The sequence below is a fragment of the Amblyomma mixtum genome, chromosome 7, assembly GCF_055824585.1.
Source record: "Amblyomma mixtum isolate Tamu chromosome 7, ASM5582458v1, whole genome shotgun sequence".
In the NCBI taxonomy this organism is placed as follows: Eukaryota; Metazoa; Arthropoda; class Arachnida; order Ixodida; family Ixodidae; genus Amblyomma; species Amblyomma mixtum.
Window position 1 is genome coordinate 80344471 of NC_143018.1, and position 27068 is coordinate 80371538.

At 49.5% G+C, this 27068-nt stretch overlaps 1 protein-coding gene across 1 annotated transcript in view; it reads right to left on the reverse strand.

The window, feature by feature from the left end:
• LOC149336615 (uncharacterized) overlaps positions 1 to 23094 on the reverse strand; it is a 71009-nt gene extending 47915 nt beyond the window's left edge. Inside the window, exon 1 of the mRNA XM_089554189.1 lies at positions 22412 to 23094. Within this exon, the coding sequence (XP_089410315.1) occupies positions 22412 to 23094 (683 nt within the window). The remainder of the gene's footprint in view (positions 1 to 22411) is intronic.
• Positions 23095 to 27068: the final 3974 nt, after the last annotated feature.

Genomic DNA, 27068 nt, shown 5'->3' on the forward strand with positions numbered 1-27068 from the left:
GGACCTTGGTATTATTTTGTTAAGAGAATTCATTTTTACAATAAAAAGAGTTGTGCTTAAAATACACCCTTGAGGCACTCCATTTTCCTGAATAAAATCCCTCGAAAGGGTTGAGCCTAGACGGACGTTAAATGAACGGTTAGATAAAGAGTCTTTAATGGAGTTCAGTATTCTGCCACGGATGCCAAGCTCAGCTAAGTCCTGGAGAATCCCGAACCACCAGGTAGTGTCATATGCCTTTTCTAAATCAAAAAAGACGCTAAGACAGTGTTGCTTGTGTATAAAAGCTTCTCTGATAGTATTTTCAAGGCGGACAAGGTGGTCTGTAGTGCAGCATCCCTTTTTAAATCCACACTGATGGATATCAAGAAGTTCACCAGATTGAAGAACAAAGGCTAGTCTTATATTTAGGACACTTTCGAAGGATTTGGCAAGGCAACTGGTTAGGGCTATGGGTCTATAACTGCTAGGAGAAGTTGGGGGTTTACTAGGCTTAAGAAGCGGTACAATAATAGCTTTCTTCCAGGCTTCCGGTATTTTCCCAGATATGAAAATTGTGTTAAAGAATCTTAAAAGTGCGTCCACGGCTGGCTCGGAAAGATGTGCAAGCATTTCATAATGTATTTCGTCGGGAGGTTGAGAGCTGCCTTGTAGAGGCCCACAAGGGCAGTCTCGAGAGCGTTAAGTTGAGTCTGAGTGAAGGAAGCGTAGGGTGCAAAGTACAAGACCTTGTTGAGGGCCAGCGCGTGGGCAACTCGGCACGCGTGAGCCTCGTGGAGACCTGAGCGTCGAGTGACCACGCGCCGCAGGAGGTGAGTTACAGAGTGGCAGGTGGTGACAGCGCGGTGGAGGGCTTGCACATTCTTAGTCGCATGCAAAGGGAAGCCAAGAACTTTGCACTGTGTGACGACAGGAATGGGAGAGCCAGAAAGGTGGAGAGAGACGAAGTGGTTGTGTGAGCGCTGGTAGGAGGAATGGTTGAGAAGGAGAAGCTCGGATTTCTCAGGAGCAGGAGAGAGGCCAGCGGTGGTGAGAAAGGAGTCGATGAGATCTAGGCCACGTTGCAGGGTGTCCTGTACGTGACCGGGAGAGCCAGATGAACACCAGAGAGTGATGTCATCGGCGTAAAATATATGATGCAGGTCGGGAATTTCAGCTATCTGGGAGGCGAGAGGGGCCATAGCGAGATTTAAAAGGGTAGGAGAGAGAACAGCACCTTGAGGAGTGCCACGGGTGAGGTGGTGTGGGTTAGACAAGTGGGTATCTACTCGAAAGCGAGCCACACGTTTAGAGAGGAATGAGCGGATATAGGAGTACATGCGGGAGCCACAATCCAAAGAGGCGAGTTGAGAAAAGATGTGATCGTGGCAGACACCGTCAAAGGCCTTGCGAACATCGAAGGTCACAAGTGCGTAAATTTGAGTAGGTGTAGGGGACAGGAACGTTTGCTGGAGAATCAGAAACATGTCCTGTGCACAGACGCGGCGTCGGAAGCCAATGAGAGAATGGGGGAAGAACTCCCGTGCCTCAAGAAAATCAGAGAGGCGAGTCAGAGCCATTCGCTCAAGGGTCTTACCAACGCACGACGTCAGGGAGATTGGGCGGAGGTTAGAGAGAGAGGGAGGTTTGCCCGGTTTTGGAATCATAGAAATAAGGGAGGATGTCCAGGAGCTCGGCAAGCAGCCGCTCTCCCAGGCATCATTGTAGGTTTGAAGGAGGAATCTTTGGCGCAGTCAGGAAGGTTGCGAAGTGTGGTGTATGTAATGGCATGCTCACCGGGAGCCGAGCGTGTAGAATTAGCAGCCAGAGCAGATTCGAGCTCCCGGAAAGTGAAGCATTGGTCCAGATCGGGGTTAGGTCCACCCGAGTACACCGGGTAGGAGGGTGCCAGAGGGGGCGGGAGGTAGAGAGAGGCGAGTTGATCAAAAACTTCGGGGGGAGTCCCCTGAGTGAGGGCTTTAGGTAGAGTGGTGGGTCCCTGGGCATTCAGGGATTGACGGCAATGAGCTGGCCCATCAGCTCGCCCGCGACACACTTTTCCGGGCACCGTTGATCCCCTGGCCCAAGCCCTCGGAGGACGGTGGGAGACTCACCCTTCGCCGCACCATAAAAGAGGTCTACCTTGAGCTCCGCCTCGACAAACGCCTTTACCCTCCCCCTCATCCATCACTCACGGTGCCGGAGTCTCGCCTTCTTCGGCACATTCAGATGAATGCAGTTATCACCCCGTCCCGCCTCTTCCTCTATCACTATCGATCGGACCCTTCCTGTCCCAACTGCCCCTGTATCTATGCGGACCTGGCCCATTGCCTCTTCTATTGCCCGGCTGCTCAGCAGTCGGGTTCCTTCCCCCCACCCTCTCTATCCATCACCACCTGGCTCGACTGGCTTGGCGCTGAAGGGGAAGAAGAACAGCGGCTTCTGGTCGCCCAGGCGGTCGAAATGCTCGGCCTGTAAATTATGGTCGATTAAAAGTCTTCACTACTACTACTACTACTATTTCGTCGGGTCCTGGAGCAGTTTTTTTGCCGGCAGGTCGTACTTAATTGATTTCTTGGAGGGTAATTAGACTATTGTATTCTTCATTTGCGCCTCCACTTGTTGGGAGCCTCTGTTTTTCAGCTGTGTTTCTGTATTTTAAAAAAGAGTGTGTATAGTGAGATGAACTTGAGACTGCAGCGAAATGTTCCCCTAATATGTCTGCCTGTTCCTCTATGCTTGTTTGTGTGCCGGGTGTTGTTAAAAAAGGAATTGTGAATGGTGAAAAGGTGCCATTTAATTTTCGAACCTGCTCCCACATTTTTTTAGATGGGATCTGACTGTTGATAGATGAAACATAATTCTGCCATGAAGCTTTCTCGGCACTGCGACGGACGTACCGAGCTTTAGCTTTTGCCTTTTTAAAATTCAAGAGATTCTCATAGGTCGGATACCTACAGAATTTACCCCAAGCTCTATTTTGTTGTTTTTTAGCCTGCTTACAGTCTTTTGTTCACCATACCTTATGGTTTTGTCGCGCTACTCCTGACGACTGAGGAAGAGCTGTGAGTGCGGCAGTTATGATACATTTAGTGAACTTTTCATTTATTTGGTCGATGGTGAGATTTTCTAAAAGTATATTTTCTCAATTTGCTTTTGCTCTAAAAAGTGACCAGTCGGCGAGGTGAAGCTTCCAGCGCCGTGGCCTTGTGGGGATTATTTCCGGTGGGGATGTTAAAGTGATTAGTATAGGGAGGTGATCGCTGCCATATGGGTTGTCAATGACGTCCCAGTTAAAATCGTTAAAAACAGAAGGTGAACTAAAAGACAAATCTAAACAGGTTATTTTCCCTGAGGCAGGGGAGCAGTATGTGGCTTTTTCTGTATTTAAAAGGCATACACTATTTGTGAGGATAAAATCTTCGATTATTTGACCCCTAGAGTCACAGCGCACACTTCCCCAAAAAGGGGAGTGAGCGTTAAAATCCCCGACTACTAGATATGGTTCTGGAAGTTCATCAATGGGGCCTTGTAGATCGTGGACTGTTAGTGTGGGATGTGGAGGAATATATACAGAGCAGATTGCAATTGTTTTGTAGCTGACAATGCTGACTGCAACTGCCTCAAGTTTTGTTTTCAGTCTGATCTCTTGAGCAGGGACGCCGCTTTGTATGACAATCGCGACGCCTCCCGAGAGTATATTTGCCTGCTCACGATCTCGTCTAAAAGTTTTATAATGCTTCAGGATGTTCATATGTTGTGGACCTAGATTGGTTTCCTGGAGACATAAGGCTACGGGTGACATTGACCCTAAAATATTTTTTATGTCATCGTAATTTCTCAATATTCCTCGGCAGTTCCACTGAACTAAAAAAGCCATGTTTATGTTTGGGGTATGAACGACTGGGGGTTTACTTATGTTCTGGGGCCGTTATGGTGGCCCTGCCTTTTTTCCGCTCAAGAGAACTGTTCCGCCGCTGCAAAGCGGGCGGATCGGGAGTTACCTCCATCACCTCACTGGAGGTGCTGGAAGAGTGCAGCATCCCTTTTTAAATCCACACTGATGGATATCAAGAAGTTCACCAGATTGAAGAACAAAGGCTAGTCTTATATTTAGGACACTTTCGAAGGATTTGGCAAGGCAACTGGTCAGGGCTATGGGTCTATAACTGCTAGGAGAAGTTTGGGGTTTACTAGGCTTAAGAAGCGGTACAATAATAGCTTTCTTCCAGGCTTCCGGTATTTTCCCAGATATGAAAATTGTGTTGAAGAATCTTAAAAGTGCGTCCACGGCTGGCTCGGAAAGATGTGCAAGCATTTCATAATGTATTTCGTCGGGTCCTGGAGCAGTTTTTTTGCCGGCAGATAGTACTTTATTGATTTCTTGGAGGGTAATTAGACTATTGTATTCTTCATTTGCGCCTCCACTTGTTGGGAGCCTCTGTTTTTCAGCTGTGGTTTTGTATTTTAAAAAAGACTGTGTATAGTGAGATGAACTTGAGACTGCAGCGAAATGTTCCCCTAATATGTCTGCCTGTTCCTCTATGCTTGTTTGTGTGCCGGGTGTTGTTAAAAAAGGAATTGTGAATGGTGAAAAGGTGCCATTTAATTTTCGAACCTGCTCCTACATTTTTTTAGATGGGATCTGACTGTTGATAGATGAAACATAATTCTGCCATGAAGCTTTCTCGGCATTGCGACGGACGTACCGAGCTTTAGCTTTTGCCTTTTTAAAATTCAAGAGATTCTCATAGGTCGGATACCTACGGAATTTACCCCAAGCTCTATTTTGTTGTTTTTTAGCCTCCTTACAGTCTTTTGTCCACCATACTTTCTGGTTTTGTCGCGCTACTCCTGACGACTGAGGAATAGCTGTGAGTGCGGCAGTTATGATACATTTAGTGAACTTTTCATTTATTTGGTCGATAGTGAGATTTTCTAAAAGCATATTTTCTAAATTTGTTTTTGCTCTAAAAAGTGACCAGTCGGCGAGGTGAAGCTTCCAGCGCCGTGGCCTTGTGGGGATTATTTCCGGTGGGGATGTTAAAGTGATTAGTATAGGGAGGTGATCGCTGCCATATGGGTTGTCAATGACGTCCCAGTTAAAATCGTTAAAAACAGAAGGTGAACTAAAAGACAAATCTAAACAGGTCATTTTCCCTGAGGCAGGGGAGCAGTATGTGGCTTTTTCTGTATTTAAAAGGCATACACTATTTCTGAGGATAAAATCTTCGATTATTTGACCCCTAGAGTCACAGCGCTCACTTCCCCAAAAAGGGGAGTGAGCGTTAAAATCCCCGACTACTAGATATGGTTCTGGAAGTTCATCAATGAGGCCTTGTAGATCGTGGAGTGTTAGTGTGAGATGTGGAGGAATATATACAGGGCAGATTGTAATTGTTTTGTAGCTGACAATGCTGACTGCAACTGCCTCAAGTTTTGTTTTCAGTCTGATCTCTTGAGCAGGGACGCCGCTTTGTATGACAATCGCGACGCTTCCCGAGAGTCTATTTGCCTGCTCACGATCGCGTCTAAAAGTTTTATAATGCTTCAGGATGTTCATATGTTGTGCACCTAGATTGGTTTCCTGGAGACATAAGGCTACGGGTGATATTGACCCTAAAATATTTTAGAGCGCAGCTCTTTGGCGTCCGTTCCTGGGTTTCGCGTCGTCGTCGGCGTTGTCGTCTGCCTCGTAACCAGCTCCGCCCCCCTTTCATTCCCCCAGCGCTATCGGCGTCAGCGGCATCAGTCAGTCGCTGCTATCTCTTCCCTCCTCCCTTTATCGTGTTGTCCGCTTGCTGCGCGCGCTTCTGCCCCCATCGTTTGCCGCTGGGTGTACACGCCGCCCCCCTCCCCCCTCTTCCTGCGAGTCTCCGGTTGTCAAAGCGCCGGCTCGAACTTAATTCCTTTCTTCGCTCCTCCTCCAATGCAACCCCTGTGCGTTGGCAATCAGAGAGCCAGATCGGTGGCGGCGGATCTGTATATGTGCACCGCCCGAGCCGAAATTGCGAATACGTGTGAAAAATAAAAAAAAAAAATTCTGTGATAGCGCATACATGTGTTGCTCGATTTCTTTGCCTCAATCTATCGAAAAGGTGAAACAGCTTATTTGCTGCGCTCAAATTTCGCATTAGGAAGTAATGTAATCGTCGGTACTTTTTATGTCATCGTAATTTCTCAATATTCCTCGGCAGTTCCACTGAACTAGAAAAGCCATGTTTATGTTTGGGGTATGAACGATTGGGGGTTTACTTATGTTCTGGGGCCGTTATGGTGGCCCTGCCTTTTTTCCGCTCAAGAGAGCTGTTCCGCCGCTGCAAAGCGGGCGGATCGGGAGTTACCTCCATCACCTCACTGGAGGTGCTGGAAGACCGCGGGGAAGCCGCGGATGTGTTGGTGTCAGGCCTCCCCCGCAGGGGGGGAAGTCCTGCGGGATGCAGACCCATGGGCCGGCACTCCCTGGCTTGGAGTTGGCAGAGCAGCTTTCGCTGTCCCTGCCTGGGGCGTGGGTGGCCCTGCTACAGTCGCAGTAGAACTGGCCGCGGCATGTGCCGGAGTGCTGTGTGGTGCTACGCCCCTGAGCACCACATCAGCGATGTTTGGTTTCGCTGTGAAGGAGAATGTGTTGTTAAGTGCAAAACGCCTTCTGGCTTCTTTGAATGAAATGTTTGCCTTGGTCTTAATGGCGATGATTTCTTTCTCCTTTTTCCAGGACGGACACGCCCTGGAGTATGCAACGTGGTCGCCTTCGCAGTTTGCGCAGCGTAGTGCTGCGTCGCATTCCTCAGACTGGTGGTCCTTTGATGCGCATTGCGCGCAGGTTTTGCGGCCGCGGCAGCTCTGTGAGCCATGGCCAAACTTCTGGCAATTAAAACAGCGACGGGGATTGGGTATGTAGTGCCTTACGTTGACTTTCAGGTATCCTACTTCGATTGTTTCGGGCAAGCTGCTGGTGTTAAATGTGAGGACAAATGTTTGGTGTCTATTTCCTTGTTATCCTTGCGGATTTTGATCCTGTGGACGTCTATTACATTTTGTTCGGATAGTCCTTGAAGCATTTCAGTTTCTGTTAGGTGGATAAAGTCAGCCTCTGAGATAACGCCTTTGACTGAGTTGAGGGATCGGTGGGGAGTCACGGAGACAGAGATGTCCCCTATGGAATCGATGTTTGCAAGTTTCGAGCACTGGATGCTCTCGCGTAGTTCGAGGAGTAGGTCGCCGCTTGACATTTTGGATACCTTGTAGCCAGGCCCTAAGGTATCTGTTAGGCATTTGGTAACAAGAAATGGGGATATGATTCGGGCTTGCTTTTGTTCACAGTTACTGTGTATAACATGAAACTTAGTGAAAGTTGGTTTCTTTTTCATGAAAAAGTCTGATGCTTCGTTCCGCCCTCTTTTCAGAGAGCGATCGTGTTTGGAAAGGGGGGAGCCATAAAAAATTGATATTTTTCGGTCATGGTGCCAGCCACCCACCATGGAGTCCAACAAAGGGACGCGACAGGAACTTGAAAGAAAGTCCTGCCCACGCCAGCTGTACACCTTAACTATAACCTAATATGACTCAACTCAGGGTAGTTGGTCACACACGGTTAACCCTCGCCGCCAGGAAAAAGAGGAAAAAACAAAGAAGGGAGGAGGATACAGGAAAGTTGTAAGAAAGGAGATAGGAAAGTGAAAGATGAGAGGAGAACAGAAAAAGGCGACTGCCGATTTCCCCCGGTCGGGTCAGGCCGGAGGTGCCGTCTACAGGAAGCTGGGGCCAAAGTGGTGTGTTGCCTCCGCCGAGGGGCCTTAAGGGTTCAAACGCTCGGCATCGGCTCAACCACCAGGATCCCCTTTTCCCCGGACACGGCGATGCCACGCACGGCTAAGCGCGGATGCTCGGGTCCGTGGTGACGCATTGTTCACCATCATCCCCCTGCGGGGATGTCCCTGCGGATGCTCGGGTTAACCCCGTGGTGTCGCCACTCACCAACGTCTGCATGCTGCAGACGCCCCCCTGCGGGGATTACTCCGGGATTAGGTGGGTGTGGTTCCTGGGCGAAGTTTTACCCCGAGTTCTGTCACCGGTGATATGTGGCCGGTGATATTGTGCTTTCCCTCATGCATCAGAACCAACAAAAAAATATGGCTGGGGTTTAAATTGGCAGGACGTCGAGGCCCTTCACTCCGTTTTCAGGCGCTTTTGTAGAGTTTGAGGTCACCAGGGAAGTGCCCGACGGAAATGAACTTCAGTTTCTAGACACAAAGCTCTTCTTCGAGCAGTCACACCTGTGCTAGTCACATGCCCAACGATCACGGAAGATTTTTTTGTGTTCGTCTGCGCACTCCAAGGTGGTGAAACGAGAAGTAGCCGTTAGTGCCTTCAGGAATGCTCTCGACAAGTCATGCCACCACCGCATTTTTGAAAGTGTTGAGACGCAACCTAAAAGGCTTAGTGCTGCGGGCTACCCTACGTACACCATTAGCAGCGTGTGCTACCAGCATTTGAAAGAGAAGCTGCGACCAGATCTCTGCATACCTTATGAACGAAATTCCGCGAAGATAGCTTCCATTCCATTTGTGCATGGTGTTAGCCATCGGCTAAAAAAGATAGTGGGTCGTGGCAGCGTACATCTGGGCCGGCTTGCACGAAACAAATAAGACCGGCTTATTTCCAGACTAATCTTATTCGCGGTCTAAAAGCTCTCTCGATTTTGAGAAAAGAAAATGCGCATTGATGGTTCACTTTGTCTATGAGTGCCTCAAGTGCGCACGACGCCGACTAAAACATTGAGTTAGCGAACTTTCAGTCGGAGTTCGTGGTGCACTTGAGGCACTCATCGACAAAGTGAACCATCAATGCGCATTTTCTTTTCTCAAAATCGAGAGAGCTTTTAGACCGCGAATAAGATTAGACTGGAAATAAGCCGGTCTTATTTGTTTCGTGCAAGCCGGCCCTGGTCTTCGCAGTTCCCAACAATTTGAGCTGGTTGTGCAAGAAAAGTGAACGGTCTTCTGCAAAAAAAAAAAAAAAATTGAACGCAGCATAAAGCATGTGACGCAATATGTGGAATGAGACAGCGACGTGATTTACGAAATTCCTATCTCGTGCGGTGCCACTTGCGTCGTGGAGAACGGTCGTTGCATTAACGATAGATTAAGAGAGCATGTAAATGAATTGACGAATAGCAAAACTTGCTATTCCAGAACACGTGACTACATGCGGTTTCAATCCTCACTTCAGGCAGTGCAAACTGTTGGGCACGTATAGCAGCCAGATACAAAGGGAGATCTATGAAGCCTCTGTCATCTACCGCAAAGGAAATGGATGCTTGAGCGAACCGTCTTTTCACTTATCAATGAAAGAAGCAGCTTTCTTAGACACTATCGAATGATTTCCGTAGAGTGTTGTGCTTTTTTCTTGTGCTTGCTTTCTGTATTTAATACTCTCTCGCACCAAATGCACCCAGTTGTAAGTCAGCGCTGTGTCTGTGTTCTTCCTTTCAGTAGTCCTGTGTTTTCGTGCGGTTTCGTTACAGTTTCACTGCAGACTTCAGTCGTACCCAACTTTACTGGGTTGAGGAAACAGGTCCAGCCCGGCGGCGCTGTCCTGATGCCTATCACCGAGGAGACCGCTGCGTATTACTGCGGCACATGGCTTCCGGGGAATGTCTCGTGAAATCTTCAGGCGTGTGGGTTTTGCTGTGTTTTTTTTTACATAACATCAAGTGCTCATGAAGAAGATGCTTTACTAAGTCGACCAGTATTAGAAATTTTCGCACTGTAAAACACCTGTGACAATGATTTTTGTTCGCACCTAGTAGGTCCTGATATGGTGATAACATGTTAAAACCCGATCTTAACACTGCTGCTTTGGCTCCGCTCATGATCCCATTCAGGGAAGTTGGATTCATTCTATTCGTCACACAACTTGTAGCGCCACCGCTTCGGCACGCGGAAGACGACGAAGCGGTGGGCACGCGCAGGAGAACGCCGGGTCGCGCAGAAGAGAACGCTCTGGACTTCGGTCTCGCCACACGCTGCGGCCGCTGCTCTGTCGCTACCTCTTCTCAGGCAGCCTCAAATAAACGTGGCCGTGGTCGCCTCCTGGGCGACCTCAACACTGGCCTCCACATCGTGGTGACCCGGAGAGCCGCGCCTTCTATCCCAGAGGCGTCCCAGCGTGGCAGGCTGGCAAGACCTGGATTTCAACCCCCCGCTTCCAGCGTTCCGGCCAGCAGGCGTCGGCGGGTGGTTCGCCCAACTGGAGGCTGCGATGTACTTGAACGGCATTACCATCCATCCGTTTAAACACGCAGTCCTTTGCGACATTCTCCCGCCTGACCTCCTCTGCCGACTCGCCTGCCCCTCCTCGGGATGCCGGCCCTACGACGAGTTGCGCGCTGCCGTCCTCGTCTACTACGGCGTATCATACTACCCGCTGCCGCTCCATGATGAGGCGGACTCGCTTTCGCCACCGCCAGCGCCTGCGCCCGCACCAGCATCGCACTCGTCTTCGGCTGCATCCTTGGGAAACAGCACGCCGCAACCGTCACTGGCCAGTACTCTTCCACCCCAGTCCAGCGTCTCCGGCCCGGTTGCTTTAACAACGACCGCACCCTCGAATTCCTGCCCTCTCGCCAAGGACCTGGCTCAAGTCGAGTGGCAGCCACCCGAGCTTCTCGACCCTTCACGTCTGCAACTGTGGCCGTTCCGCCCGCACAGCCCTGTAGTTTGGTTTCTGCAAGTGGACGCTCAGCTACACGTGAACGGCGTCCAATCACAGATCTGGCAGTACCTCCTCGTGAAAAGGGAGTTGCCCGCCGATCTCTTTTCGCAGCTTGACCTTCCGCCGCCGGGTGAACACCCTTACGATGACTTGAAGGACGCCTTCTTCAAGTTTTTCGGCGCAAACCTTGCCCGCCCTGCATCCCACACGGTACAACAAGCTTCGGCTCTAGACGCCGATCCACGTGCGAGCACCCGTCCCACGGCTCCTGCCCAGCAGCCCTGCCTGCCAGCTGTGGCGCCTGCCTTGGGACCACCACCAGAAGTGGTCTCTCTCGACACGTGCCCCACCTCTTCGGAAAGTAACCCGACCTGTGCCGCAGCCCCGCTCCTCGTCACATGTTCGCCTGTCCCCTCATGCCTCTCCCCGGTGAGCCCATCTGTCCTTCCTGTCGCGGGGCACGCATGCACGCCACACCAGGACCCTGTCGCTGCTAATGCGCAACCCGCAATGCTTCCCACGGCTCCCTGGTCATCTGGCGGCTTCGCAAGTGACTCTGCCTCTGCGACAAAAGAGACAGTCGCCGAAGGTGGCATGCATGCGACATGGACGCGCCTCAGCGGGCCCCCTCCAGCACCGCCTGTCGTAGCAGCACCAGCGCACCCCGTTCCTTCCGACGCTCACGTGCCGGACTGGCGCCCTACTCCTCCATCCACCGCTGCCACTACCCAAGCAGCCCCGGCTTTCCAATCAGATGGCAGCCGCCCGTTGCTCGCTCCGCCTACGCCTGCCTTGCCGTTTCTTCGCCGCCTCGAGCGCCTGCGCCATCGCCTCCGCTACTACCGCTGCTGTTGCCACAGGCGGCATCATCTACCACACACGCTGGGGCGACGCATTAAACACGCTTGCAAATCTGGACGCTGGTGTATCTTCAGGCCATCATCGAGCGCGCTGTCAGCCCTACCACTTGCCCCCAAGACTTGTTCCCGGCCATCCCGTGGACGTATCTTGGATTACTTTTCATGTCTGCTGCCCCTGTCCTCACCTTCCGCTTTCTGCCTCCCTCGCCCGTTGCGAAGCAGCCAGGCTCGACCGCCTGAGCTTTGTTCTCCAGCCTGACTGCCTTCCCGGACTACCGACCTGAACTCACCTGCCTTTCGTTCCCAGTTTATATTTTTCTTTTGTTCCACCCTCTCCTCTCGTGTTTTCTGTCCTTTTCGCACAAACCGGACGTTCGTGCTGGGTGGGGGCCTCTGTAGCGCCACCGCTTCGGCACGCGGAAGACGAAGAAGCGGTGGGCACGCGCAGGAGAACGCCGGCTCGCGCAGAAGAGAACGCTCTGGACTTCGGCCTCGCCAGACGCTGCGGCCGCTGCTCTGTCGCTACCTCTTCTCAGGCAGCTTCAAATAAACGTGGCCGTGGTCGCCTCCTGGGCGACCTCAACACTGGCCTCCACAAACTATTTATTGCAGATATAGGCCTCCAGGAAATAAAAAGAAAGGAAGTCACTCCAGAAGTGACAGCTGCCAGTTTTCACACATATTACACAGTGCCGGCGGCAAACCATCGTAATGCGGCCACCCATAGTCGCCAGTGGCACTTTATGCTCCACAGTGCCACAGAGTGGTGGCTTCGCTTTTGTGTTCCCGGCAGAAAACAGCTCAACGGCCGTGCAGCCGAGACCGTCTCGCATAGGCAAAGCACAGAATTCAAAAAGATCACGTCGCTTTCACGGCGGTTTCCTTACAGTATACACGCAAAGTAAGATCAATATCACTGATGGCTTCGTCGCAGCAATGACCTGCGCTCGCGATCACTGGAACCATTGCAACGAATACGACTAGCTGTAGAGCTCGAAGCTCTTTTCAACATTCGGAAAACAAGGCGTGTGTGGTGAGCTTTTCCAACGTACCATATATTTGCAGGCGATTTTACTAACTGTTGAAAAAGCACTCGTAACGACGGTAATCATTTCCACAAACTCGCACTTGTCACCGCGCTGTGAAGCTTACTGTATGAACAGGGCGGGGGAATCCGACTGTGCGGCCTGCCCGTGCCCCCCCCCCCCCCCACCGGGTACGGGCCGGTGTATTTTCGGCTACTAGGCTTTGTTCCGGTGCAACGCCAGCGGTGGGGATGGGACGGCCGGGACCCATCCTCTGGGGATGCAAAACCCTATGGGAGTGGCAGCGACTCCCAGGCAACTGTGAGGGCCAGTCGCGCGCGTGAGGTCCGATGCCTGAGCGGAGGCATGCCTGGGTTTATACTCAGGTTGGACCCACGAAATCCGGCCCGGAAGGCATGTCAAAACGCCGAAAGGTTTCCAAATATATGCTACCATCCTCCGCACTCGGGGGCGTGCAAGTCTGGCTACCGACGCGTCTGTTTCTGGTTAAGCAGAAACCAGGTCCGCGCGGGGGTTTATAGTGGCCAGGCTCTGAGGAAACGCTGCCTCGGGGAAGCTGCGGGACGCCGGGGGATGAGGGCCTAGTACAGCCTCGGAAGAGTCTGGCAAAAACCGTCGATGTTGTGGAGTACCGGTGGAGTAGGCCCGGGCCATCTCACCCTAAGCCACGTTCTTGGTTAGTGGCCCGGTCACCCGGCCTTGAACACTCTACCCTCAGTAGGAGAAGAGCAAGCAAGGGGAGGAAATAAGTGCATAGATGGATGGTAGGAAGCACAGATGGGTCCCCACGGAGGTGTCAGGTTTTCCTGTTAGGTTTTCCTTTCTCCGACGGTAGGAGGCCGTTGCGTATGGTGGGTGGTCGGGCATCCCGTGAGTGGGGCCGCAACATTGGGCAATCTCGATGCTCTCCCTGCCCTGGCCAGTCAGGCCAGCAATGGAGTCGAGACAATCGAAGGATCTGAGCAAAAACCTCGTTGTTCCCATTCGCCCCCTTTGTCCCAACCCATTCCCTACAACCACTTTTCCCATCCATTTGCCCTTCCCTTCCGCTACTGCCCAGGGGAGATCAGGGGAGTATCCCCGGGCCCGCTCCTCCGGCTGTGGGTCGCTACAGTAGCTTTTATCCCTTTTCTTTTATTTTTTCACCCACGGGTGGCGAAAGTACAATTTGCCTACGGGCCTATTCTTTTATTTTCCAATTGGGTTAAGCCTGTTGTACGTACGTGGTGCAGGCCGCGGCTTATTATTTTTATTTCCTTTTGGTTGCCCCAACCTAACAAATGTATGCACAGGAAATCACGCTTGGGATCGCTTCTTGCTGCTGTTCACGAAGATCCCCGCGGGAATAAATAACACTTGTAACAATCACAAACAGCAAATAAACACTTCCCGACACCACCACTGTGTACGTCTTGCGTAGGTTTGAAGGCCACTCAGTCAACTCAGTGTAGGCGGCGACAAAACAACTTGGGAGAAATTGTCGCTGGCCGCTGTTGCATGCGGCGAAGTTCGAAGTCGCTATCAATACTCGTAATTGCTACACGCGGCCAATATTCCATGTCTCTCGGCATAGCTACTATCACCTAGTCCTGGTCTCTCCGCTTCGCGAGAGGCCATATTGCACAGGAAAAAATGAGGAGGCAAGACCTGGTACGTCAGGGAACAGCAGCCAATGGCTTCACTGCGACCTCTCGGTGGCATCCGCTCATGTGCACGAAAGCTGAAGTTCACCAACCTGGTCCGCCCGGGCGGACGCGACCATCCGCCGTATTGTTCGGCCCGTACGCATGAAGAGGCGCAAGGACTCCTTACAAATTTATTTAGACAGTCTATAGACTCTCTGTAGACAAGTCCTAGAAACAGTCTATAGGCAATACAAATGCTATAGACAGTCTTTAGGCAATACAAAAGCTAGAGACAGTCTATAGGAAATTTATAGACTTATGGCCATACAATTTTAATAGACTTTTGCCTATGGACTTCTTATAGACTACTGACTTCCTAGAGATATTTTCTTTTGTCTATTCAAGCCTGTCGCCTGTCTATAGACCATTTTTATAAAGGACGTATCCGCATGCGTCTCAAAAAGCAGTATTTATATGAAAACAATAGGGCTGGGTTGAGTACAGCTGTCGGTAGAAACTCGGTTACTGGGTTCACGTAAACGCCTCCGAATCGGGTCGGAGGGTCGCGTGGACTGGAACCCTGAAATCCGCCGCAAGGGGTAGGTTCACTAGCAGCCCCCTCTGCAAATTACCTTTTATACCTTTTATCCTCTTTCACGCTTGGGGAAAGCATTTTCTGCGGGAGACAACAGAAGCGGTTGGCGGTTTACTACTCGTGCGGTCGCGACTCGCAGGGCGCGCCGGGAGAGTCGACTCGCTAGTAGCGAGTACATGTAAACAGTGTGTCATCGAGTTGGGTTGACCTCAATCAACTCGACACTGACTCGACCTGCCGCGGTCGGTTTCATGTAAACGAGGCGATAGATGCCTCTTTTTCCTCCCCTTCCGACGCCGCGTTTTCCTGCATGTGTTCCTCTGGAAAGGAGCGCCAGCGTGGAGAAGGAGTTCCCATGGTAACCAGCGTGCACGCACAGGCTTCGGACGGACAAATTGGGGGCAACTCAGAACTGGGAGCGGTAGTGCTAGCGCACGAAACCTTGAAAACGTGTTAGTAACCCTAACCACATCTGAACGCGATAGCATGCGGGAATCCCTCAGCACGAACCCGCCTCCTTGAAACTTTTAGCAACTATTCATGTCCACCTTCCACCCCACTCATCCGCTCCCTGGCAAGCGCGCAGCTTTCGTGGCGCCAGACTCGAGGAAACCTCTTCGCAACCATCATATGTCATGGCATCCAGTGCTTTGCCAGCTGCATTTTCTCCCTTTATCTCTGCTGAACTCATGCGCCTTTGTGGCGTAGAGATAGCGCCCTCGCCTCGCGACACAATGGAGCCAACTTCAGTCCCCAGAAGTAATCCTAAATGCATGGGCACTGTCAAGAAGGGAGACACATGTGGTTTTGATAAGCAAGGCCAAGCACACCTCACCGAAATCCCACCCACTGCTACTGAAACTAACGTTCGGGCCCTCTGCAACAATGGCGCCTTCCGCAGGTGCTAACGGTTACAATTTTTTAAGCGTAAATTCTGACCTCCCTTGCAACAACACACTTTCTCTGTTATATTGCGAATGGAAAGGGCCTCTCTAGCTTTCTTTATTCCATGGTCTTTGCGTTTCAGGACCATAAGGCAATGGCTGTGCATGAGATTTACCTCCCGAATTTGCCCGTAAGCAGTTCTGCGCAACGGATGTGAACCTACTCCATCGTTGCAAGGGCTTCAATGCAATGCATGGGTACAACTCGTGCATTACTTCTGATACCGGTACCACCATGACCAGTACATGAATTAAACATAATGCCCTTCACCAATGTACACGAGTACAAAAGGGCCATTTTAGTCCACCAGATAATTAGCACGGACTCTACATCCTTACATCCTCTACATTCTTACATATTCATCTCTCCAAAACGTGACACTAGGCAGGCACAACATAATTTTAATTTACCCTTAGCGCACAACATATGCGGGCGGCGCTCAATATCTTTTATCGGGGCTAAAATATGGAATACCGTTCCGTGTTACATGAAATACACGTCGGACTTTGTGTCTAAGCTAAAACGGCACTATCTCAACAAGAAATTTGATGCATCAAGCTAAACACGAATGTTGTTGTTCATAGCGATGCTCCATATAGCGATTGTATAACTCTGATAATGTTTGTAATGGATCCATCACTAGCCATAACGGCTAAGGACCCAGATAACTACGCAGCAATTTCTGTAACAATTTCTGCTTGAATAAACGTTCTGATTCTGATGCCTGGATACCCCGCCGAAGAATGAGTTAAAAAAAAGCTTGCCAGTACCCCAAATACGCAATACACCGTGGCAGAAAGAAGAGTAGGAGCCAGAAAAAAGCCATCCCTGCCACTGTCCGCGACACTGAAGCCGACGATAGCCAAGGAAGAAACTTTCAACGGCTCGAGGCGTAATCATCTAAGGCCTAACGCATGCAGTGAAGCGTTGCGCACAAGTCTCGACAGCTCAAGCTACTACATCGACGGGTTCCCGACGAAGCGCAGGGAGCCGTAGGAAACGCCGGCACATATCGTCATCGGGTGCCAACATCTTCGGCCATCCGCCCTATCACGCACAGCAGCACTTGCGGACGGTACGAAGCACAGCACGAACAACTACCGGCTTCGTAGTTTTCGAAAGCTTCGAACAGCGCGCAAGGCCGAGATATCACTTCTTTGTTATCACTTTTTTGCTATTGCTTGCTCGATCCGTCTCGTACTTGGCACGGTGGCGACACGATTCAAAAGATAGCCGGATCAGCACCAGCATCTTCATGCGCCTGTTCACTATCTTTTTCTTTCACTGGTTCTTTGCACCTTCAACCTTTTTTTTTCTCTCCACCGCTATTCTTTCACTTGGTTTGAAGTGCAAGAATTTATTTTTTTGTTAGCTGTAAGATTCGTTAAGGATTCTACGCCGTTGTGAAGGGTACGGAATTCCGCGGACGCTTAAGCTCATGCTAGTATTCTAATACGTGCGCTGCTTCGCCTGTAATTAAACGTTATCGATTAAAATCTTTAGCACGTACCATCGAACGAGCGGAAACGCAAATGTCGCCGATAATTCGCATCATCTTGTTTTATTATTTCCCCGCGGTAACAGTGTTCACAGGCGCATGCACTAAGACCGGGGTCATTCCTTTTCCCGGCGTGAGCACACGAGATACAGAGAGCCTAAAAAAATAGACAGTACCGTTCTCCTAAGCACCCTGGACAAAAGGTGGTGTTCGCTAACCACCGACGTGAATCCCAAACAACGGCAGGCGTAGTGCACTACCTTTATTCCATTCCTACTGTCCTGCTTGCAACTGTTCAATTGCGCGAAATGAAGCCTGGCAGCATGGAGTCACTTACTCGCGTGTTGTGGACATGGCTGGCCGAGGTGTAGACTCCGCGAGCATGCCAGTCCCGCCTGAAGTCCCGAACGGTGATCCTTCGCGCGTTCGTCAAGAAGAGTTGCCAGTGCCACGCCCACAATGCCGTTCTCCAAGATTCCGTCGGAACCGTGGAATGTTTCAAGCTGCGGCCGCGGTGGCTACAGAACTGTTCCACCTCCTGCTCACACTGCATGTAGAATACCGTGCACTGACTTTATCTGCTGGTCAGATCGATCGCCGCGACGGCGCACCGAAGAAGCGCACTCGGACTGCATCAAGCTGCCGACTGCCGGCTACTGCGCAGCGCGCCCGTCGCGCTGTCCACCGCGCCGCGCTCAACCGTTGACGCCAGCCCCATCTAGCGGAGTACGGAGCGTTATTCATTCTTTGGGTCACTTCATGACAGGGTGATTGTTCGGGCTAGTGGGTACGCGTTATGTTCCATAGCGCAGCAAGAACTCAGGAGACAAACACAAGCGCCAACTTCCACTAAGGCTTTGTTTGGTGCACACATAATTGATACATGAAGAATAAACGATACGTGTCAGATCCGGAACAATATGGTTCCAGGAATTCGGCACGGTACTGTCGCCCTCATAAATGCAAACCTGGTTTTAAAGAATGCGAGGTGATTAGTAGAAATGCGGATAGATTAACAAGAGAAATTATAGAGGCCGCCGCAATCAAAAGGGCTGGGGCTGAAAGCTGCGTCAGCAGCAAGTCAATGTTGCTGACAAAGAGAGAGATAGCATTTTTAGACTCACGGCAGTGAAACATGCTTTCATTTCCTTTTTAAGGTTGTTGTTCACAAATTATCTTCTCTGATATGTATCTTTTTTTTTCATGTATAAATTTTGTGTGCACGAAACAAAGCCTTGGTGGATGTAAGCGCTTGTGTTTGTCCCCTGAGTTCTTGCTGCGCTATGGAACATATTACTTCATGATGTGCGCTGCTCAAACATTACAGCATAACATGACTGCACTCCAACTGATGAATAAAATAAACATTAAGTTGATTCCTTTAACTTTATACAATCGTTGAAATTTGCTGCGAAGGCCCTGCATTTCACTTGTGAGAGCGTGCATCCAGAACGACAATGCTGTCTCCCTGAGAGTGTGCAATTCTAAATACAGTAAGACCTCTTTTATTGCCGGAGGCGTCTACAGATTGCGTCTCAAAGAAAAGCAAGCGCAAGACGTCGTTACCGAGCAGACAGAGTATTGCCACGACCACGGTGTTAGAAGTACTTTAGGTGATACGACGACGGCCCCGGAGGCGAGACACATTTTTCCCTACTTCCCTCGTCCGCCTCTAGATGGCGTTAACGTGAGTCGGGCCGTAGGCAAAGTTGATGGAGAATCTTAATGAGAATTGCCAACACAGTAAACAAAAAAATAATAAATAAAGAAAAGCTGAGCATGGTGGCAATTGCCACCACCTCGTTTCAAAGGGGGCGCTCCTATTCATCCATCCATCCATCCGCCCGTGCCCGTTGCCGAGCCTGTTTCACGTTCCGTCTTACGGGTGATCCAGTGAACCCTGGCGCTGTGGCGTTGATTTACGCTCCTTAAGCGGACAGTATTAACGTTGCACGGCACTGTTATCGTCGCTGAACGCTTTTGTTTGCATTGCAGGCGAATATAGGCGATTTTAAATGCGAAATCGGCGTTGATCGCGATGTGCCGAACTGCGGTTGCCACAGTGTGGTGCTGTTGGGGCGGCGCATTGTGATTTGATATGTTCAGTTTTTACCATTTTAATTTTTGTTTTTCACTTGCCCAATGCCTCCAACACAGTTTCATGACAGTGTATAACACATATCTATATTTTTAATGCTTCAAGCTGGTACTTGTGTAAACTGCAAACAAGCTGCAGATGCGATTCCGCAACACAGAGGAAATGAGGCAAGTGGCAGAGTTTGCGATACACATGATTTATTTTGACGAATGCCAGCGAACAGCAAAGTAATTATCAGCGATGCTAGCAGTTCTTGACAAGTAACAGAGACGGCAGAGACAAATTTAAACGAAATATCGACAGCAACGGCAGAAAGAGACAACACACATGGAAACTGAACTCTAAACGTAGTTCTGTACATCTTTAGCCATAGTCCTATGCACAGTATCATCTCATGACGACCTATTACGTTGTTCCATAAAAAGGCAGCATGCCACTTATACCAGCTTTGAGAGTTTGTGAAGGTTTTGGCTTTTGTTGGGCTCATTTTTCTTGAGCTGTTTGCAGTAATGGCGCATTCGCAATCCGACGTAGTAGTGCAACACTTGTGCCATTATATCTCTTTTATGTTCTGGACACGGAAAAGAGAAATTAAGTTTTCTAGCGCGTAGTCAATGGTGATGTCATACACTTCTTTGTCATCAGCGTGCTTCTCAAATATTTTTTCTGTCTGCTGCACAAAGTAGAACAGCGCGGAGTGAGGATGTTTAAGCCCTCCACGGGTTTTGCACATTACGAGAGCTGCTTCAGGCTTTCTTGCCACATTATCTGTTGCTACTAGCCCGAGTCTACACTGTGAACAGCGCGTGTTTTTCAGTAGCTTCCTGGACAGAAAGCCTGTCACATAGTAAACAATGCAATCTGTCACACTGGTCGCCATGGAGACATTTTCAAACACAGCCTCGCATTCAATTTCGTTTTCCACATAGCCATCAAGTTTTGCCTTAAGCTCTTCCAATTGAGACTGACTAGGCGCATCTTCTAAAAATGCAGCTGTCAGATCTGAAAGACTCAGCAGACGCGGTTCCTCTTTAGCCTCCAACTGGCAGTTCCGGTACTTAGGCGGTTTCATAAGACTGTAAATAGACAGTATGCTGTAAAGCTGCAGAAAAGTTGGCAGACAAGGGTGTTCATTTTGGCCACCTGCATGACGGATGACGCCAAAAAATTTTTCCAGAACATCTTGATTAAATTTTGCTTTCAGGAAATACTTGAAGTCGCATTTTTCCAAAAGGTGTTTAGAAAGCTGCATTGTGGAAAGTATGGTCACTCGCAACTCTTCAGCAGTTGAGTCAGATAAAAAGTTGTGGTGATCAATTTTTCCAGTCTTGACATCCTTCTCCCACTCATTCAGCCACTGTAAAGAAGACTCCAGCATTTTAAAGTCCTCGCCACCCAACCTCAGCCCTTCGTTTGGATGTCTGCGATTTAGGGCATCAAACAAATTATTAAATCTGACTGTGAACTCAACTGTGCTTTCTACATTTCGGAGTCCCTCTATTCCTCTCTTGGAATAAAACTGCAGGCCGTTTGCAACGCTCATACTGAAAAGCTGAGTAGCCAGCTTTACTCTCATCTTTTCTGTATTAGTTGGATTCAAATGAGAAAACGACAGTTTTGGACATACCCTGAGTCGACCTTGAGATTTCATGTCCGCCACAAAGAGCTTATCATAATGGGACCAAAACACTCGGCTCCCATTGATGCTAAACATTTTGTACTGCAACAGGCGATTGCGTACACATTTGATGAGATGTGGTGCGTCCGAAGAAACAAAAACATCACGGTCGTCACATGCAGGGTTCAAAAAGCTATTTCTAGCGCCTTCTAGAACTCCTGTTGCACCGAAATGCTTCCACATTGACCGGTTGGTTGCAGCACCATCACACACAATTCCATCGACAAGTGCACCAGCGTCTTCAAGTAGAAGGATAGCCTTCATTATAAGTTGTGCCAGTATTATCCCTTTAGTTGGTCCACGGCTTGCAAAGACTGCAATAGGTTGGAAATAATTTTCCCCAAAAGAACGCAACGCGAAGACTAGTCCATGGTCTGCCAATTGGTTGGGTGCTTGTGCCTCGTCTCCGAAGTCCGCATGACCAATGTAGGTCATTGTTCTCGCATTAACTTTCATTTCCTTGCGGACATGGATCTCATCAATATCAGAATTCCACGCCGCTTAAAACTATCCTTTGTCGCCAGCTTTCTTTTGAAGGCAGAGAGGAAACGGGTGTCAAAGCCACAATTAACACGCACCATAGATAAGTACTTCCTTATAGTTGATGTGAAAGGAAGTGGTAAGATGCTGTTGTCTCTTAGGAAAGAGTACCCTGATGGACTGCGTATATGCAAGAGAAGACAGAGTAAAAGCCATTCTTCGGTATAGCGTCTGCTCTTTTTGTTGGTGCATCTGGCAGCTGCTATGCATTCTTTAATAGCTGCTGTCTGCCCTTCTGGAAGTCTCAAATGCCGGAGCTTGTCATCTAGGGCCTCATCAGAAATCGACGATAACTTCTTCTGAGTGTCCTTGAGTTGAGTTGTCAGTGCCTTCACTCTCTTTGTCGGACGGCTAACCGATTTCTTCAAAGCATACTGAGCCCTTCTGAAGAGAGCACCATCGCCCTTTTTAGCAGTAGTCATGCGGACGTATCGTACGAACTTATTTCCTGTACTTTTGCTCAGCATGCGCTTGTAGTGTATTCGAAGTGTTGTTTCTAGGCACTTGCAGCGCGGGCATGCAGTCTCGGTACCCTTTACAAAGAAAGCACAGTTATTGTGCCGCCACCGGCTGGTGATGTCAACAAAGGCAGTAGCCGGGCGAACATTTGTGTACTGCTTGACTCCTGGCCCACCAACACACAAGTGCATCTGGTGCACATGCAGCAACAGCTTTTCAATATCAGCAGTGCATGCTATATCGCAAGGAACTTCAAGATACTGAAGAGTCACACGCTTACCTAGCAAGGCAACAGGTACAACAAGGTCCGAGTCGATGCTGATTGCTTTCCTTACTATTATATGGCTAGGAAGAGCACCCATATAGCTATACCTGCCATCAGGTTCAACAGCATCGGGCAGTACCACTGCGGCTCGAGAAATCTGCACCTCACAGAACACAATCGCCCGCACCCCATCGATGTCAGTCTTATGGCATGCCCACGCATCAGTTGGCAAAGTTATGCACCCAGGATTGTGAAAAACTTCATCGAAAGGCCGTTTCCTGAGTTCAGCATCCGGACTGGTCAAACTTGAGCAGCTTTCAGGCGCACTTCCATTGTCCACACTGGATGATTGCAGGGATTCGCTTGAAGTTCCGCCGTCGTTGGGTGCCTGTGTGCCCAATGGGCCTTCGTCTGCAGCACGATGCCGCTTGGAAGCGGCGGGGTTCTGACGATCCATAGGCTCTTTTCTTCGTTTTGTCTTCTTCGACAAGTAATCCGGGCATCCGGGAAAAATCGTCGGAATGGCGTCACCAGCCAAAGTAGCTATTCGTGGCGCACTTGCTAAAACTTGACCGTTGAAATGAGCCTCCCATGTTTTAGTGACGAAGCTCGGTTCAAAGTGCTTCTCGCACACGTGGTCAGTCGGCTGCAGCAAGCGGTCCTTGCGCGGTATGGCGTGTCGCCACGCTTTAAGGCGGTCCTCATCCTTTGGAGCTGCAAACAGGGACACCTTCTCAGAGCACGTCTTGTAACCGGAGTTACATCGAGGAAAGAAGCACTTTCTCCCCATGTCGTCACTTTTTCTTCACTGTGCGACTGGGCGCAATGGTCGGTGAGAATAATCGCTTCTCCGAGCGATGATTCTCGTGAAGAGCGCGAGAGCGACGGCGAATGTCAAGCACAGCACAAGAGCTAGCTAGCACGTGGAGTGAGCACCACGCGCGGAGATAGCGGTAGAATAGTGCGGCGATGGGACACGGTAGACCCGACCGGCCCGACACACAGTGGCGCCCTCTCTCGGCATTCTCGGAAGTTCGTCCGAATGTTCTCCGCGGCGGTTGCACGGCGGAGGCGCGCCGTTGTATCACCTAAAGTACTTCTAACACCGTGGCCACGACCACTCAAGCACGACATAGGTGGTATCTAGATCCTCAACGCCATCGTCATAATGACCGCTGGTATACTGTTGGTTTTACTTTATGGTTTCTTTTCTGCAGTGGCTGCTCGGCAGCTGTCCCGTTCGAAGCATTGCTTCCGCTGCTGCATGTTCGTGGTTAATAAAGGTTTTCAGCCCCCCGCACGGACGCTCGCCTGCCCTTTTCGACCCGTCGAGCTCGCTGGGCTTGGTGCAGGTGCGCGGATGCTAAGCATTCTGGGAGTGAGCGAGTGGCCGCCCCGCCGAAACGCGCCCGCCACCCTGTCAGGAATGACATCCGCAGGAGGCGCTCAGCTGAATGGTTATAGCACTTTAGCTTGCGACCGCCTAAAAGGGTAAGCAGTCGCGGCGCTCGACTGCTCCTTGTCGGACCCGCAAGTCTACGCTGCCGGACGCCAGATTTTTCGGCAATAGAGTTCGTTCCTACAATAACATCATCGGTTCGAACGGCTGATCTTTACTACGGGGGTAGACGTCGTTCTTCACTATGTTATTCAAGCGGCCGTAATCGACTCAAAACCGAAGTGTGCCCTCCTTCTTTCTCACCAAAGCGACAGGTGCCATCCAGGGACTCAGATATGAAAAAGTGACTAAGAAAACCAGTTTTTCCAGAAAAGCTAAAAACACAAGACATGTCAGCAGTTAGATTATTACCCGAGAGCGGGGTTGGGTGAAAAGTATGCACTCGATAAGAAGTTGAAGGAAGAACTTTATTTCTTGTTCAAGTTCCACACACGAGGATATATGACTTACTGTAAGTTCTTCTCCACATTATTCACAGCTAGGTTTCTCTTCTATGGTCAGCAAGAAGTTTTAAGGTGTTTGTTTGTCACACGCGGAGACCACATAAAATTACTTCTATAAAACGTTCCTGTGACGTGCAGGTTTTGAATTCTCCAAGGACAGGCTTCAAAGAATGCAGCGTGTTGTTTATTTCATTTTCCCCAGTGGTCTTCCATTTGGCCTTCACATTTCTCTCTACTAATTTCCTGCAGTCTCTATGGGCATGCTGATTTTTTCAGGATTGCGACACTGTGAAACACAGAGGTCGTTCTTTCATTTCCATCTAATCCTACATCGCTCGGCACCCAGTAGAATTTTATCGTATATCCCTGTGTTACGACTTTTTTTCCTTCTGTATTAAGATTCCTGCTAAGGATTCGATTGCATTTCTAGAATGTAATGCCATGAGCAGGTTAAGTATTTATTACACTGTTTTCTGCCTACAGCTACAAATACAGCATAACATTCGGCAATAAAAATGGATGCACAGATTTGGGAACCGTACTATATTTTGCCACTTTCTTTGTATTACCTCGCTTCCGACATAATCTGCTTTTATTTAGCCGTCACTGCGAAATTCGGTGCAGTTCACACAGTTTTATTGCAGTGCCAGATACTGCTGTAATATGTGTGCACGTGGTGTTCGCTTTTTTTCCTTCGAAAGTGTTTCGTTTGGTTTATTGGGTTTAACGTCCCAAAGTAACTCAGGCTATGAGGGACGCCATAGTGAAGGGCTCTGGAAATTTTGACTACCTGGGGTTCTTTAACGTGCACTGATAGAACGGGCAGGCTTCGCGCACTTGTTTGGGACATCACGCTTGGCGCGTAGAATTCCGGCCAATTTTCCAATTCATGTTTAGAATCCTTGGACCCAGATCTGAAGCTCCGGCTTCCATCCGGAATACCACGACATGAAGAAACTTTCCTGTGTCGCCTCTGGCTTGGTGTAGCTTTCATCAACCATTACTCTTTCTTAATCGGTATGGCTGATAGCCCTGCGCTGCCTACAGCGCTGACAGGCAGTCTCTCAGCCAGGCGCTGGAGCCTCTAGATCCACGCCCACTGACGGAAATGAAGACTCTCGGCCACTGACCGCGGCGATCGTCGGCGGTGAAGGCCTCCAAGGCGCTGCTACACTTCCTGCGAGCTTCTGGCCTGCGTGATAGGCTGTGACTTTAATGAACGCTGACTTTTTACACTGACTTCAATTTTGTGCTAATCTGCTTTCGCTTTCGTTTTTTCATCTCGTTACCCCTTTCCCCCCATGTAGGGTAGTAAACCGATTATTCTTCCGATTAACCTCCCTGCCTTTTCCTTCTCTTCCTCCTCTTCGAAACTGGGTTCTTTTGCTTCGACATACAGACTATTTAAGGTTTCATTTGTTGGAGTTTAACGTCCAAAAGGGGCTCAGGCTATGAGGGACGCCGTAGTGAAGGGCTCCGGAAATTTCGACCACCTGGAGTTCTTAACGTGCACTGATATCGCGCTGTACACGGGCCTCTAGAATTTCACCTTCATAAAAATTCGGCCGCCGCGAGCCCGGGTCTTTCGGGTCAGCAGCCGAGCGCCGTAACCACTGAGCCACCTCGGCGGAGCAGACTATCTAAAGGAGAAGTTCTGTATGCACCAGATGAGAGAGGTAAACCAAGGTTATGCACTGGGTCCAGTCATTTTAGGTATGATGGTTTTGCAGACCCATACTTCACGAACCCATAATCTAGGAAAGAAAATACCACAGAGCGGTAAATACGTAAAATAGATGTCCTATCAGACCCCCAGTGGTTCAGTGAGAGGACTTTGAGTATTTTCAGAATGAGGTTTTTCTTTTGAGGGCGTTTGATGAGGAAGGAATGCCATTTTTAAGTTATTCCTAAAAATTTGTACTCGTCTTTCACTGGTTGTGGGACTTTATTCAGAAAAATCCCTGCTGGGCCTTTAGGCTCGTTCAGTAAATAAATAAATAAAGGGTGGGATCATTACGCAGACTTACTCTAAGCAGGAACTAAAGAGCTAGTGACTTTTTCGTGGAAAACGTGAACCCATTTCTATCTGCCCATGTCCTTAGCTTATTAACCGTAACCTGTATTTGTCCCTCACACGATGATACGCTAGAGGATGTGCAAGCAATCTGGAGGTCATCGATATACTCAACACATGACCGACTTTGGAATGATTTCGCTATTAGATGGAGGCGAAATTCTAGAGGCCCGTGTACTGTGCGATGTCAGTGCACGTTAAAGAACCCCAGGTGGTAGAAATTTCCGGAGACGTTCATTACGGCGTCCCTCTTAGCTTGAGTCGCATTTGGGCATTAAACGCCAAGAACTCAAACCAAACCGATTTTCACTATTGAATTCACGTTTACCCTGAAGAGTGTAGTACTTATCACTCATTCCTGAAGCACACCGTTCTCCTAAGAGAAGCTCCTTGAAAGAGTGGCATCGAGACGTATTCGAATGAAAGTTTGGACCAAAAGTCGCTCAAACATTTTAGCATCTTCCAGCAGATGCCAAGGTTACATAGAATCCCAAACCTCCATGTGGTTTCACAGCCTTTCTCTAAATCAAAAAAAAGCTCAAGATATCGCTGTCTCTGGACAAGTACTTCTCGGACTATGTTCTCAAGGCGGACATATAGATGGCCCGTTGTTGAGCGCGTATTTTTTAATCCACACTGATTGACGTCAAGAAGTTCTCAAGATTCACGCAAAAGAATTAACCGATTGTTCTGAAAGTTTTCAAAAGATTTAGCAAGGCAGCTTGTCAAGTCCAAGGGCCTATAACTGAAGAGGAGGTAGGAACGTTTTCCGGCTTCAGCAATGGTGC